The 15767-nt window shown below is 38.4% G+C and overlaps 1 protein-coding gene across 2 annotated transcripts in view; it reads right to left on the bottom strand.

Moving 5' to 3' along the window:
* Positions 1-221: 221 nt before the first annotated feature.
* RHOBTB3 (Rho related BTB domain containing 3) overlaps positions 222-15767 on the bottom strand; it is a 56003-nt gene continuing 40457 nt past the window's right edge. Inside the window, exons 10-12 of one of the 2 annotated variants that reach the window (XM_067731263.1) lie at positions 12679-12845; positions 8255-8351; positions 222-3148 (exon numbers count right to left, since the gene is read on the bottom strand). In XM_067731263.1, the coding sequence (XP_067587364.1) occupies positions 3033-3148; positions 8255-8351; positions 12679-12845 (380 nt within the window). In that variant the 3' untranslated portion in view covers positions 222-3032. Of the gene's footprint in view, positions 3149-8254; positions 8352-12678; positions 12846-14097; positions 15689-15767 lie in introns of those variants that run through there. The other variant, XM_067731264.1, reaches the window with a different exon arrangement.

Below are 15767 nucleotides of genomic sequence, written 5' to 3'. Positions count from 1 at the left end.
GCAGTTATTTTTGTTAAGAGAAATTCTGCTATCAGCTGTTAAAGGTAATATAAATTTCTTTATCTCATCACACACATCTAGCATATCAACAACATTCTAAATATTTTACACATAGTGGTTTTCATGAAGCACAATTACGCTTGAGAAATACAAGGCAGAATTCCCAAAGTTACTTCAGCAATTCAACAAGGTGAAAATAACTACATGACACTGTGTTGAACTTGTTTTAAAAAAAGGTTTATTTGTTACAAAAATGTTAAATACTAAAACTAAAAACATATAAATTCAGGTCAGGCTATATTAAAATACACACATACCCTTCTTTGCAAAATTATTAAAGATTGAATTAAACAGATGCCTTAAATTAAATAAAATACTCTTGAGGATGTTTTTGTCTAATTAGCTATATCAGTGTAGTGTAGTTTTTAAAACTACAGTTGAAAAGTTCAGCTGTCTTGGAAGTCAAATTTATCCAATTCTTCAGTTTTCTGCTTCTGCCCAATATGAAGCCACCATGCTGGCTTAGAAAGAGTGAATTTCAGCTATGTTACTGAACCTTCTATATTATAAGCCTACTCTCTACAATATGAACACAGAGTAGTCAGAATTATACAAGGGTTATATAAGGTGAAAACCTGGCCCAGAAAGAAAAAGCCTTAGTTCTACCATACAGTATCTTCTCTAATTAAAATGACTGGTAAATATATTGAAGCACAGATCAGCACAAAGCATACATTCATCTAGAAATAATCTTTCAATTAGAAAAACTCAAAAAGAGCACTCATTTCTCCAAGACAGTCTGTAAGGTTTTTTCTAAAAAAAAAATTCTTGTTATTTTAAATTGAGTTAATTCAAAGGTACTGAAGAGTCTAGTCTAATTTGACTACTGTTCTGACTAGCCCAGGAGAGCTGTGACATCGGGGTGTTTGAGTTACTCACAGGTGGCAAAGAACTTTCATAATAAAAACTACATGCACAGCACCAGCAGAGCACCAGCTCCCAAACCCAACTTCCACTTTTGTCCAACAACCTAGAAACTATCTATGGTCTACTGAAATGCTAAATAGTATTTTCAAGAAAATATTTTGCTTTAGAACTTATATTTTTTAATTTCCTAGATTAAAAGTTAAGATTGACTTAGAATTTTAAGTGTTGTAATTAATGCACGGGTAAGAAAATGCTTATGAAAAGCAAAAGGCTATCACTGTATTTTAAAAGGCCTTAAATGTGAATGAATTTCTAAAAATCTACTACAGTATCTACTCTTTCCAATGCTAATCTTTGTCAAGTGGAATTTGTCAATAGTTGATTAGCTCAAGTGAGTTAAATACAAAAAATAAATGCATTCCAGTAATATTTATCAACACAATCCAATTAAAATCAGGTTTCTTGTAAGATATTTGTAGGGGACTTTTACTGTTTTACTCTGACGGTGTTGGTATACATCCAAGGACTAACTGTATAGTATTGTGTCTATACTATGGTATAAAACTGTTTAATCAAACCTTTGAACAGCTGGAAAAACTATGTGTATTCTAAAGTCACTGGCAATTAAAAGAAAAATATATTCCAATACTGAATTACAGATGAAAATGATGCTAACAACAAACAGTAATCTGGTTTTCCATCTCTCAGCTTGTGAGCTTCTGATGTAACTGTTTCTGTTGACATGTGATACAAGAGAAACTATAATTTTGTCCTGTGTCTTAGTACCATTTTCTCTACATGTAACAAGTCTTGATTTATATCCTTTCTCTGAACTTATTAGATAATCTTGAAGGACAAGGTTCATGCTATTCCTCACCAAATACCCTTTCAGTCCTCAGAAAGAATTCACAAAATTCAAGCCACTGACATCCTAATCTTAGTAAATACACTGAAAGAAGAAAAACTCTTGAGCCTTTGATTGCAAATTCTCTAGAAAGCGTCTTTTCCTATGAGCATTTTTATAAGTGCATATTAAAGTCACACTGGTCAGTCACTTTTACCAACATCCTGGTCTTAAGAGAATGATCAAGAAAGTATTCCTCTGTGTAGTGCCAGAATTGTGAGTGTTACAAGGTGAAACCAACATGATGCATTTCTCACTTGCCAGCGGAGGTGGCAGAGGAGGGAGGCCATGGGTGGTACAGACTTTCCCATGGGGGGAACCCCATATGATCTCTTCCCTCAGCAAGCTTCCTTCTCTTTCCTTGATGTCAGTGCCTCTTTTCTGCTTTCAGAGATAATAACGTTTGAGCAAGAAAACATACCCTGCTAGGAGATATGCATAATCTGGGGGGCCCAGTACACAGTGAAAATGCAGGGCCCTTCTTCAAATTTTAAGATGGCGATCGCAGGGCACTGAACTGAGCATGGGGCCCTTCTAAGCAGGAGGCCTTGTGTAAGCACACGGGTTACATGGCCACAAAGCCAGTCCTCTATAGATTTCTTGCCTAATCAGAATACCAGGCGAGAGACAAGGTAGCTCATTGTTCAGATAAAAACCAGATTTTTTTTTTCCATTATGGTTCAAACACTGTCATTGATTTGGAATGAAGTGGCAGTTCACTTTCAAAATCCTAGGCAAATTTCTATTCCTAAGACCTCAGCCTCATCAGTCTTCTCCTAGATTTCTCACTATAGAAACAGTCATACTGGGTCTTTAAAAGGCCCTTATTTTAATAGAGCAATTAATCAGACATGATGAAATTTCTGTATTAATCCTACATAATTTTTTAAAAATTTAAACATTTCTTAAATGGAAGGGGTATTAATATCACTAAACCAATAGGGCATCTTAAAGGGAAAAATAGCTGTACACAGCCTTATATACTCGGGTGAAGTCTTAATTTTAGCCTATGGTATATTTTGTTCCCTTTTAAGATCATAATAGTAGTTTTTTTCAATAAGAACTAATAAGCATATTAAGCTGTGTGGTGATTTTTTTTTTTAACTCCCATACCGGTTGCAGTCACAAGAATTTTCCTAGAACCCAGAAGTACCCCATTCTTCATAACAAGAAAAAGTGTGTGTACATAAAAACCCCAGGGTTACATTACTAAGCAACGACATTTCCGCGAGTGAATATACTTCCTGTATTCCGCAAGCTGCTTCAAGTACATATTTGATGGCCATCTGTGCTTTTCAACAAAACTGCGTTCTTCCACTAAAAGTTTCAGAAAAAGAATATTAATTGAATATATTTTATTTGGGATCAAATTTCGATATTAACTATTGGTTTCCTATGTAATAGGTGAGATCCAAGCTCTGCTGTATACTTCCTCCCCTCCCCTCAATCAGTCATCAGTATTTATGTTATTCTGTGATTCACAATTATATACTGTTTTAGTTTTTTTCCTTTAATTAGTTTTCTTTGTAGCTAACTCAACCTTCCAAACTCTTTGAAGTCCTCTCAATTCTGTTTTCCACGGGGCCACAGTTATCAGAGGATCTAGCCATTCCTATGGGGGTGGTGGCGGTGTTCCCCTGGAGACCCCTCTCTTCACAGCCCTGTACGCTCTTGCCTTCTATGCCTGCTTCATGCTTTTGCATTGGATCCCTCCACTCCTGGACTCCAGATTCTTCACTCTGTTTTCTCTAGTTTTGGTGAAGCACAACTTTTATTAGCTTCCTGAAGCAGAGTATGCATAAGAAGTATTTTTGAGACCTTGCTTGTGATGAAACGTCTTTAATCTGTCCTTACACCCAATAGATCATTTGGTTTGGTATGGAATTCTAGGTTGAAAATTTTCCCTCAGTATGTTGAAGACAGTACTCCACTGCTTTCTAGTTTCCAAGGCTGTTAAGAACTCTACTACCATTCAGATTCATGGTCGCTGATAAGTGATCTGTGGGTTTTTTTATTCTGTAAACGTTTAGATTTTTCTATTTATAGTCGGTGTTCCTGCACGTCCCAGTGATAGACCTTGTTATTCGTTAAGCTGAGCACTTAGCAGAGCCTTTTAATCTGTTGACTCAGTTCCTCAGTACTGGGATAACTTCTTGTATTATTTCTTTGATAATTTCCTCCTCAGCATTGTTTTTCTTTTTTCTTCCTGTATTAACTTCTATTACTGAGATACTTCACCTCCTGCATTGAGCCTCCAACTTTTTAAAAAAACCTTTTTCTGTCTCTTCATCCTTTTTGTCCTACTTTCTAGATTTCCTTACCTTTATCTTTCTACTCTTTTATTTATTTAGTTGTTTGTTTTTTTTGTTATGGTTTCATTTTTGCTATCCTAATTTTCAAGAGCAACTTCTTGTTCTTTTATTGTTTTTTTAAAATTATGGTAAAATACACATAATATAAAATTTACCATCTTAACTATTTTTTTTTTTTTCCATCTTAATTATGTTTTTTTCCACTTAACTATTTTTTTTTTTTTTGCGGTACGCGGGCCTCTCACTGTTGTGGCCTCTCCCGCTGCAGAGCACAGGCTCTGGACGCGCAGGCCCAGTGGTCATGGCTCACGGGCCCAGCCGCTCCGTGGCATGTGGGATCTTCCCGGACCGGGGCACAAACCCGTGTCCCCTGCATCAGCAGGCGGACTCTCAACCACTGCGCCACCAGGGAAGCCCCCATCTTAACTATTTTTAAGTGTATAGTTCAGTAGTGTTAAGTACATTCACACTGTTGTCAACCAATCTCCAGAACTCTTTTCATCCTGCAAAACTAAAACTCTATACCCATCAAACAACTCCGTTTCCCCTTTCCCCAAGTCCCAGCAACCACCATTCTATATACTCTGTCTCTATGAATATTGTTTCTTTTTTATAACATTCTATCCCTGTTTTATGAATGTATATCTCTTATTCTTTGAAGATACTAATTACAGGTTTTTTTTAAAAGGTTTTCTTCTACTCTTTGTTCTTGTAAGTTCCTTCTCTTCTGTTTTTATTCATTTTGTTTTGCTTTTGGTATTCATCTTGCACATTGGACACTGCCTCAAATATCTGTTGACCCTCAGTTAGCCTCTTTATATTTAAGAGTGAGATGCTAGAAAGCTGTTTGGAAATCTTTTGGGGCATGGGCAGGACTTGCTGACTGGTGGAATACACTGTAGCACAACTGAACAGATATCCACTGGGTTAACTGAGAGAATTCTCAAATGACTGCACCTACAGTTTTTTATGTGAGGTCAGGGAAGGATGCTTCAATTTCATGCCCAGAGTATGAGTGTCAAAGTGGTAGTCGAGGTGGGAGTCAAATACCCGGCTGCCAGAATTCCGGAACCTGGATATGGGAAGAAGGCTGGGGGGTTACTATATAATGTGACACTTTCACATGATCTCTATGTTTTCAGTCCAGCTCCTTGCCCCAATCTCCGCTATACTCTGAGGTCATGATTCTATAACTTTTTTGGTTTAACTTATCCAGGAATAAACCTCCAAACTCCTGTGATGATGAGGGAGAAGCACTTGCCTGCCTGGGTGGGATGGAGTGTAGCAAAAGCATTCAACTAATCCTATGGCTTTCAGTCCCAAGCCTCATCCTGCTTTCTGAAGTACCAGGTACCTCAAATTTCTAAGGCTTTACAGTATTCTGCTGGGTGAATCAGTTTGTCTCTCATCGGTATTCCCTTCTGTGGGCACTTAGGTTTGCTTCTGCTAAGTCAGTTTTCACTTCTCCATCTACTGTTTGACCCCGTCTATTATAATTTGTATTAACAAGGTCTTGATCCAGGCTGCAGGGCCTGGATCAGAAGAAACAACCTAGCTGCCCGGGGAAATTAGTTGTAGGTTTCATTAGGGAGCAAAGGTGACATAAGGCTGCTCCCTCAGTTAAGATTAAAAAAACAAAAGCAAAAAAACAGAGAAAACTTGTCAGAGATGAGCTCTGGTAGCCAGCAAAACTCAAAACGAGACAAAAAACTCCATAATAATATATAACATAATACTGAGATAAATGAAACTGTGAGAATAACGAATCCATAAATGCCAAGGGTAACATATTCCTGTGCATTGCTGTTTGTTTTCGTATAAGAGTCCAGTATATAAAATATGCCTAGTATTTAATGAACTATTTCACTGAGTTCTGATGTATCGGTGCCAGCATTAACCTGAGAGCTTTTCCAGTCTCACTTTTAAATTTCTAAACACCCTCTAAAGAAGAAAACCCCCCAGTTAAGGGAAAACATGTCACAGAATTCCAATAATAATTTGATGATTTTTGAAGTTGAAAATGAGCAATTCTTTAAGGAAACTGTAAAGAGACTGTGACAAGAACCCTTTTCAATTTCAAGTGACCGTGTGAGGTAGGCCAAGAGTCAGGCAACAGGGAGGAGAGGGGACTATGGCACCATGGAGAGGACACGCGCCTTTAAATGAGTAGCCACTGCTCAGTTCCAGGTTGTTGCCATGTGGGAAGATGGGCCCAGAGAAGCCAGATCTTCCAACTTTGTCAAAAGAAGCCAGAAATTTGGATTTTCAAATGTGACATGTTACAATTTTTAATACTGACACTAAAAAAATTATAATACCATGTGGTCCAAATAAAATCCCTTAGCAAGTTACATTCAACCCATAGACTGACGGTTTATGACTGCTGATATAGACTATCAAATTCTCCCTTATCCACAGGGGCTTTCTTTTGCTCTGCCCAAAAGGACACATCACAGCAGGTCCTGGACATGAACAAGGACCGCTAAATCAGAGCACTCAGGATACTGTTTTAATTCCCATCAAAGGAACATAAGACCATCACTGACACAGCCTCATTTTCTTACCCTGCCTTCTCAACTTACACCCTGGAGTCCTGCTTCTCACTGTGCCAGGTGGCGGTCATAACATACTTTATAGGCAATTGTATAAGTATCAGAATAAAATAAAGATTAATAACTCATAGGATTTAGAGAGCATCCTTCCCCCGAGGCTGTAATAGTACTCTACGTATATCACATATCTACACAAAATAGTAAGTAGAAAATCATCTGACTAGTCTTTTACAAATGAAGGTGACCTCAGGTGGCATAATAAAGGGGGTCCTAAAATCACAATGTTCATTTATTTCATTTTTAATTGCCTCCTTAAAGAATAACTGTGGAAGAATGCCCCTACTAACTAACAGCAAGGGGAAGTATGCCTTATGTTTATGAATGAACTTTGTTTCTTGCACAAAGTAAATGGTTAGTAAATATCTATTGTCCTGCTATGATTTATTATGTTACTCTTCCACACTAATAGTTATGTAAACAGCCTCCCAATAGGCATACAATGTTTGTTGACTGGCTGAATACATCTGCCCAAAACTGACTGTCTGTTTCTTGGTTTCCTTAAATATGCAATGTACAGCTGAATGAAACCAGAGATGCTCACCTCTTCTAGCAGCAGATTCTCTTTTACAAGCAAAATTTTACATAGAATTCTAAGATCTCAGCAGGTCAAAGTGAAACCACTCTGGATGAAGGTGGGAGGGAGGAGTCCAAGAACAGCGAGTGCTAGCCTCTCCTCCCCTCTCCCTCTTCTGCGCCACCCACCTCGCTCTCTGCTCCCACCTCACAAGAACTGCGGGCATCATCGTCAAGGAGGTTTCTCCACTTAGAGTTTGAAACTACTTGACTAGGAGATCTTTCATTTCCTTCTCCCCTTACCTTGATTATTCCTTGGGTCTATTCTAGGCAATAACATGAGCAAACCATTGTATCTAAACTGTCTACTTCGATGACTATTCTATTTTCATTTTCTTTCATCTTATGCAGCACTCAGAAGCTCACCCTTTGATTGGTTTTAATCTTTATAATTTACCTTAAAAAATCACATTAAGTATACTCTCTGCTCAGTAAATTTTGCACCACTCTTTGATCAATAAAAAATTGTTATTGTCGAATGATATAATGGACTCCTGTAGAGACAGGAGATACCAGTACAACAGAACTATATACTAGGGATAATTTTTTCTTTTTAAAAAGAAAATTTAAAAAGCTGTACTATTTAAATTTTGCTTCTGACTTAGGTGGTTAAAACCAAATCCCATTTATCACAACCAAATGTCATGTGAGGCCCCCTTCTCTCTCTGCTTCAGAAGAAAAGGCACTTAAAAATGGATGGGAGCTATGAAACAATCATTAGGAAACTTCTTGTGTAACACAGGTCAAGCTTCTTATGAAACACCGGTTACTGTAAGTGTCCTCAATTACAACACTGCATACTTAAAAGGAATGTCTTACACTGCCTTTTTATTTTTAAAAACTACTATTCCTACAAATTATGTCTCAAATCTAAGAACAAAGAACGTAAAGGTTTTTCATTCCAAAAACATTAATTAGCAATCTACCTGAAAGATCCTGAAATTCAGGCTTCTGACTGAAGATGAGGTAGTTAGTGGCAATGAAATGAAGCAGCCAGGCTGAGAGGCAATCAGAGTGGTGAAACTGCAAGAAAAATGGAAAGTGAAACAATATTGTACATAATGACCATCAACATGATGACTAGATCGAGAGAATGGTTCAGGAGAACTCACGGAGGGCCCAATTCCACGTTTAATGTGTCTGTATATGATTCAGCCTTCAGTCTACTCAGACAGCAGAAAGGAAAAGGGAGCATTATTAACAAGTAATAATAAAAGCACATCAATGAAGAAACCAAATCAAATGAAGAACAAGCTACGGCTGCTATAGTGGCTAAATGTCTTTAAGCAGATGCATGGTTGCATCTGTGGGTAACAAAGACTACTAGAGGTTCTTGAGGACTTTCATTTAAGCTTTTCATCTAAGGTCATGGCCTTCACTAACTGCACTTATATCTGTGTAGCAGAGAGAAGATTATGGTTAGCAAAGGTATACATCTGGCCATATTTCAACAAATTCACCTGCAGAGAAAACCAAAGAATATTTTGAGCAGGAAATGTCATCAATCTAAGGGTATGGGTTTCCACATGTAATTATTTCTATGAGAAGGTTATGTCTGAATAATTGCTTTTAACTGGGATGTACTGTTACACTGAGCAGGATTTCCAGCACATTTATCATCCATCCTGAATTCCAATAGCTCATGGAAGGGAAACTCAGAAACTTGGCCATGACATCATTACCTTGGTGCCAACCCAGTGACACTCACTAATCCACCTAACCACACAATTCAGATTACAGTAGTATGCTGCCAGGTAACTTAGGAACATGAGTATAGTTCTTTTATTATTACTGTGGTAAAATACACATAACATAAAACTTACCATTTTAACCATCTTTACGTGTACAGTTAAACAATAACTCCCCTTTCCTCCTACTCCCAGGTTCTGGTAACCACTCTTCTATTTTCTATGAATTTGGCTATTCCAGGTACCTCGTATAAGTTATACAAGTTATACAAAATTATACAATGTTTGTCCTTTTTCTGACTGGTTTATTTTACTTAGCATAAGGTTCATTCATGCTGCACCATGCATTAAAATTCCATTCCTTTTTAAGGCCAAGTAATATTCCATCGTGTATATATACCACATTTTGTTTATTCATTCATCTGTTGATGGACATTTAGGTTGTTTCCACCTTTAGGCTAAATATAGCTCTTTTAAGGACACTCAAAAATAGTATGTAAGCAATAAGTAATGCTAAATTGAAGACAGATTTGTAATCTCAAATCTTAAGAATGAAACTCAAGCATCACTCTTTTTAAAAGTTATAATGTGTGAATATTTTACATATAAATTCACAGGTCCCTCTGATTTTAATTATATAGACACTCAATTTTTGAATTGTAAGAGACTTCATGGTTCATCTAATACCACATCACATATTAACAATCTTTCTTCACTTAATGTTTTAGCAGATGAATATGAGTGATCTCAAGGGAATACAGCAAGAATGTGGAGCTATTTTAACAGAAGCCACCAGCACTACTAGATGGTTAACCCAGAGGAGAAAACCTACCAACAGACGTTCAGAACACTGTCTAAGGACTGTGACTTCGAAAGAGAGGGAGACCACAGAAATGAACAGCTGGCTATAAAAACATGGTTCAAATGCAGAATTTTATTTTTGAATAAGACTTAAGATTTCATAATTGTGGGCTCTTGGCAAGAGATGGAATGCATCCCACTGGAAAGACTACATTTTTGGAAGAATATCTGCTGACTTGAGAAGACAGTTTAAACTGAAATAAACAACAGAATTTTAAAAAGAAAATTTAAAATATACCATAAACCAAATGCTACAGCATTTAACAGCCCTGTGAAGAATAATAATGGTGGAAAAAGTACCCCAAAACTCACAAGGAAAAGGTCAGAAACAAAACTGGTGGCCTGAAGAAGCCAAATATTAAATGCACAGATTATAAGCAAGAATTTGAGTTTAAAACTTTAATATGAGAGTAAACAGGACTTCATAGGAATCACCAAAGTTTGCCAAGATAAGGTTTAAAGGGGAGGAGGAATAAGGAAATCTCTACCTCAATTCAAAGGAACTGATCCGATTAAGGGAAAAAAGCCTCTGTTGTGTGTTAAGATTTCAACGTCATGGAAACATATGAACCTGAAGGTAGAATCATGGTAAAGAACTGAGAGAGGTTAAAGGAGAGTTCCAGCTCATCTGTATCAAAACTGCTTATTTGTATCAAAAGTATGAATGATGCTTTCCTGATACACAACACAAAACTGGCAGAGATGATAGAGGGATTGGAAATTTCAATTATTCAGAGAGCTACTGGAAAACTAATTCTGCCAAAAGACAATTTCACCTCCTAGAAGTCAGAGAAGCAATGAGGGAAAGGTTAACTGAAGTCTGACCAACAGATGAACTGGTTGGCGAAGTTGAACCTCAACCTAAGAACTTCAAACAGGAAGAAAATTATCCTGTTTCTGTGATTCATAATTGGCAAATTAGGGACCACCAGGAATAGACTAAAGGAAAACCGGTAAAGGTAGGCTTAATCTTAGCAAACAGAAAAGTCTTCAGAAACAAACAGTAAAATTCAAGAAAAGTTGGTATCGGTATCTTACACTTTTAAAATTCAAAGGGAAAAAGGATAATCACATAGTCAGAAACCACACATTCAGGGAACACGGGTCAGGAAGAATTTCTGACAATACAATCATAAATGATGCTAATGAGGAACTGTGTGTACGTGTGTGTGTGTGTATGTGTCTGTGTGTGTGTGTTTGGGGGGGGCACTTAAAGAAATCAGTGCAACCAAGTAGGAAGTTCTCTTATGCGTGAACTATATAAAAGGATATTACAAGATAAGGAAAGAAAAGCTTGTGCCCATTTTTTAAAAGTATGACAGACTTGTTAGAACGTACGAAAATGATACATCAAAAATGCAGGAGGGACTTCCCTGGTGGTGCCGTGGTTAAGAAGCCACCTGCCAATGCAGGGGACACAGGTTCAATCCCTGGTCCAGGAAGATTCCACATGCCATGGAGCAAGCCCGTGCACGACAACTACTGAGCCTGTGCTCTAGAGCCCACAAGCCACAACTACTGAAGCCCGCGTGCTGCAACTACTGAGCCCATGTGCTGCAACTACTGAAGCCCACGCACCTAGAGCCCATGCTCCAAAAGAGAAGCCTGCGTACCGCAACAAAGACCCAACGCAGCCAAAAAAAAAAAAGGAGGTTGTAAAAATGCGAGAAACAATAAAAAGAATTTTTAAATCTAGAGAATAGCTATTAATCCCAAGCTCAATGTAATTATATTAAAAAGAGAGATGAAGGTTACTCATTTTTTGAAATTTTTTTTCCCTAATATTCAATATGTATGATCTGAAGACTTGATTATGAGAGAAATGAACTCCAAAATAGTTATGGAGATAATAAGAGAAGACCTAGGTGCTTTAAATGAATTCTCTTCCATTCTGAGCAATAGACATATTGATTAATAAATTCATCTCAGCGTGGAGGCAAGCTTTTAGCTGTCACAGAGTCAGTCCTTTGCCCCATTACGTGGCTCTATTTTAGAAACTTGGGTGAAGACAAATTTGTCATATTTTCCTAATTCTGGATGTCAACGTTCATAGGGACAGTCAATATGTTGTACACCAGGTAATATTTTACAAAGTCCTGATCATCTGTAACAATGGATCAAATATATTCCTATGAAAAAGACTTAGAAGGTTCAGCTTAATGCAAGTTCAGTACCCATCACTGTGCCATGACTGCTGCAACCCTACAACTGTCTTAGGGCAGGCGATGGAATGGTAGGATAACTCCTCGAACAATGAGACATTTCAACAAAAGGTGTTTGAAAGAATTGATGAAGTACACCAATACCTCCTACAAACAACCAGAACTTTAAAACATGCTCGTGAAGTGAATGAATGAACGAATGAATGAACGAACGAACAAATAAATGAGTTCTGCGTAACCATCTCTATCAGTATGTACGGACCAATCCTGTCATTTTCCATTCAGGAACCCTAAGATGTGATCATTTGAGGGAAATTCAATGTAAATTCTGTTTTCTATAATGCCTATACAAAATAATACAGCACCACACTCAACTGACACTAATAAGGGCCACCATTCAGTTGAAAAAATTCTGTATTGATAAATCCTACCTCCTTAGAAAGGGATTGCTCAAAAACACTATGCTTCAAAATTATCTAGCTGCAGAAATGGTTGTGAGGGCACATTTACTTCATTTAGCCAAATTTCCAAAGTACGACAAGCACTAATATATCTCTTAATGAACAGAAAAAATGAGTGAATAAAATTTTTGTAATATTTTTTAAAAAATCAAACCACCAGATACATAGGGCCAATTACCTTGGCTTTTTTGAGCAGGTCAACTATATCGAGGTTCATAGATGCCAGTTCCCGGCTTGGCATGCTTTGCAGCTGTGTAATGATGAACAGCTCACAGATGTGCTGCAGCCTGGACACTTGGTACATCTCTGCACAGATCAGGAGACACATAGCCTGGAAAATGCCAGCTGATGCAAGAAGGGAAATAAGAGAAAATGGACCATAAAACCATTTCTTTTATGACCTAAAAACAAAACAACAACAAAAAAACAAAAAATGCTGACTGTATCATCCAATGTAGAATAGAATGCCTAAAAAAGCCTTGAAGGGGTAAGTCAGCAATCTAAACTATTACTCCATTTTAAAAGGAATTCATTCAAGCCTTCACACACAGAAGTGAATCTGTTGCTATTGTTTTTAATTCTCCAGAGAAAGAGATTCTACAATTGCCCTTAATAATCAACTCCAGGGCTACCGGGTAATTCTGTCTGCTAGCTATACTAAATCCTTGCAATTTTTCTTCTTCTGGCTTTAGTCCCCAGGTTTGTTTGTTTTGTTTTTATTGTGGTAAAATAAACATAACATAAAATTTACCATTAATCGTTTTTTTGTCTTGTTTTTGTTTTTTAAATTTATTTTTTGGCTGCATCGGGTCTTTGTTGCAGCATGCAGGATCTTTTGCTGTGGTGTGCAGGCTTCTCTCTAGTGGTAGTGTGTGGGTTCTCTCTCTCTAGTTGTGGCGCACAGGCTCCAGGGCACGTGGGCCCTGTAGTTTGTGGCACGCAGGCTCTCTAGTTGAGGTGCGGGTTTAGTTGCCCCGCGGCATGTGGGATCTTAGTTCCCCGACCAGGGATCCAAGCTGCGTCCCCTGCATTGGAAGGTGGATTCTTTACCAGTGGACCACCAGGGAAGTCCCTAGCATTAATCAGTTTTAAGTGTAAAGTTTAGTGGCATTAAGTACATTCATGTTGTTGTATAACCATCACCACTACCTTCTCCAAAACGTTTTCCTTCTTTCCCAACTGAAACTCTGCACTCATTAAGCACTAACTCCCCACTTCCCCTTTCCCTCAACCCCTGGCAGTCACCAAGGTTTTTTTGTTTGTTTTTTTAACACTTCTCTGTAATTCTTTCTTGTCCCTCTTTAAACGCCTTATATTCTTTGTAGCTAGGAACCAAGAAGAGCGTGTATGATAACTATTTATCATAATGAATAGATTATTTTTCTTTCTGCAATTTTCCCAATGCAAATTTTCCAGTATCCAGCTTAATTTTTTGATTATTCATTTTGACTCATTTCCCCACACACACACACCTTCACCTTTTACCAATTTTTAAAGTGTTTTGTCTTATAGTTATTATTGCTTTTCTGAGCATTTTTTCTAATTAGTAAGATAAAACTTAAAATCCAAACCTTCAATTACTCTAGTAAGAGGATGATTAAGAAACCAAATTTCCTTATTATTTCAAAACTGGTCAAATTTTTAAATTTAATATATAAATTTGCCCATAGTGAAATAATAAAATACACAATAACACACGATCTGATGAGAATCAATGATGTCTTTTTTTTTTGGCTGCATTGGGTCTTCGTCGCTGCGCGTGGGCTTTCTCTAGTTGCGGCAAGCGGGGGCTACCCTTCGCTGTGGTGCGCGGTCTTCTCATTGCGGCGGCTTCTCTTGTTGCTGAGCACAGGCTCTAGGCACGTGGGCTTCAGCAGTTGCAGCATGCGGGCTCAGTAGTTGCGGCACGTGGGCCCTAGAGCACGCAGACTTCAGTAGTTGTGGCGCACGGGCTCTAGGGTGCGTTGGCTCAGTAGCTGTGGCTCGCGGGCTCTAAGGCGCAGGCTCAGTAGTTGTGGTGCACAGGCTTAGCTGCTCTGCGGCATGTGGGATCTTCCCGGACCAGGGCTCGAATCTGTGTCCCCTACATTGGCAGGCGGATTCTTAACCACCACGCCACCAGGGGAGTCCAATGGTTTCATTTTTATTAAACAGAAATGATAAGCCAGTCTTTAACACTGATTTTGTAACTGGCTCCAAAATACTCTACAGAAAGCTGCAAGACCATAATTAATTCAATTAAAAGAATGTTCTGTTCTGGAACTTCTAAAACTTTTCACTAGAGGGCTCATGACTTGTTTAAAACTTAGGAGATTTCAATAACGAACATTGGAAGTCTTCCAAATCTAAAATTAAAGCAGTAAACCTGAAGAGAGGTATGGTCTGAAATGTGTATTTTCTTGGCCAGGTTCTGTAACCAAGGTCTCAGGCTCCTGGACTAAGCCACCACGGGCTTATTCTAGTTGTGTTTGTGGTGGGAGCCATCTGTTGGCCAAAAGACAAAGACTAATGAAAATGGGCTTCCATGCCTGCATCCCAAGGCTCCAGGCCTGTTGAAAGGATTCTGCAATTTCTCCAAAGTGCCTCCAGCTACAGGAAACCTGCAAGATCTGTTCCAACCTGAAGCTGCCATAGGCAGTTCCTAGTTAATGGTGAGTAGGAAAATAAATCCCACAGTCCACTGGGCATTCTAAACCATTTAGGAAAAGTTTTTGGATAAGTCAGCTTTAGGACAGTCTGACTCTAGGAGAAGTCAGGAAAAGTCAGACTTTTTAGTTTTTAAATAAAAGTCAGAAAAAGGCCATCCTCTGGGCCAGAGAGATGACCAAAGGAGTCTCAGAATATTGAAATTCCTTGAAGTGCCTCAAACAGAAGTCAGAGCCATAACAGCAGCTGCCCAGCCCTTTTCTCCTCATGAAAGGGACAGTGTTCTAAGGAGCTCTTTGCTCCAGTGTGTAGAAGTGAAGTAGCCACTGGGTACCACGAGACACCTCCGTTTCCAGGGTGCCTACAGCGATCAGCATGCTGTTGGTGCTGGCTGGGACATGTGAGCTTATCCCAGGGTCTGAGCGCCCAGAAGAGGTACCCAGTCACTGCTCATCCACGTGAATTGACTGAAAGTTCATTGCTGTCCCCAAATCACCTCCACCTGCTTATTAGCACATTCCATGACGTCAACTCTCATACACCTTAAACAAAAAGAGATTTCATAGAAAGCAATTTCTCAAAATGGGTTATCAGGAAAGAAAGAGTTATGAGATTCTGTCT

The sequence above is a fragment of the Pseudorca crassidens genome, chromosome 3 (genome assembly GCF_039906515.1).
Source record: "Pseudorca crassidens isolate mPseCra1 chromosome 3, mPseCra1.hap1, whole genome shotgun sequence".
NCBI lineage: Eukaryota > Metazoa > Chordata > Mammalia > Artiodactyla > Delphinidae > Pseudorca > Pseudorca crassidens.
Note: the sequence above shows the minus strand (reverse complement) of the source record. Positions and strands in the feature narration are given on the sequence as shown.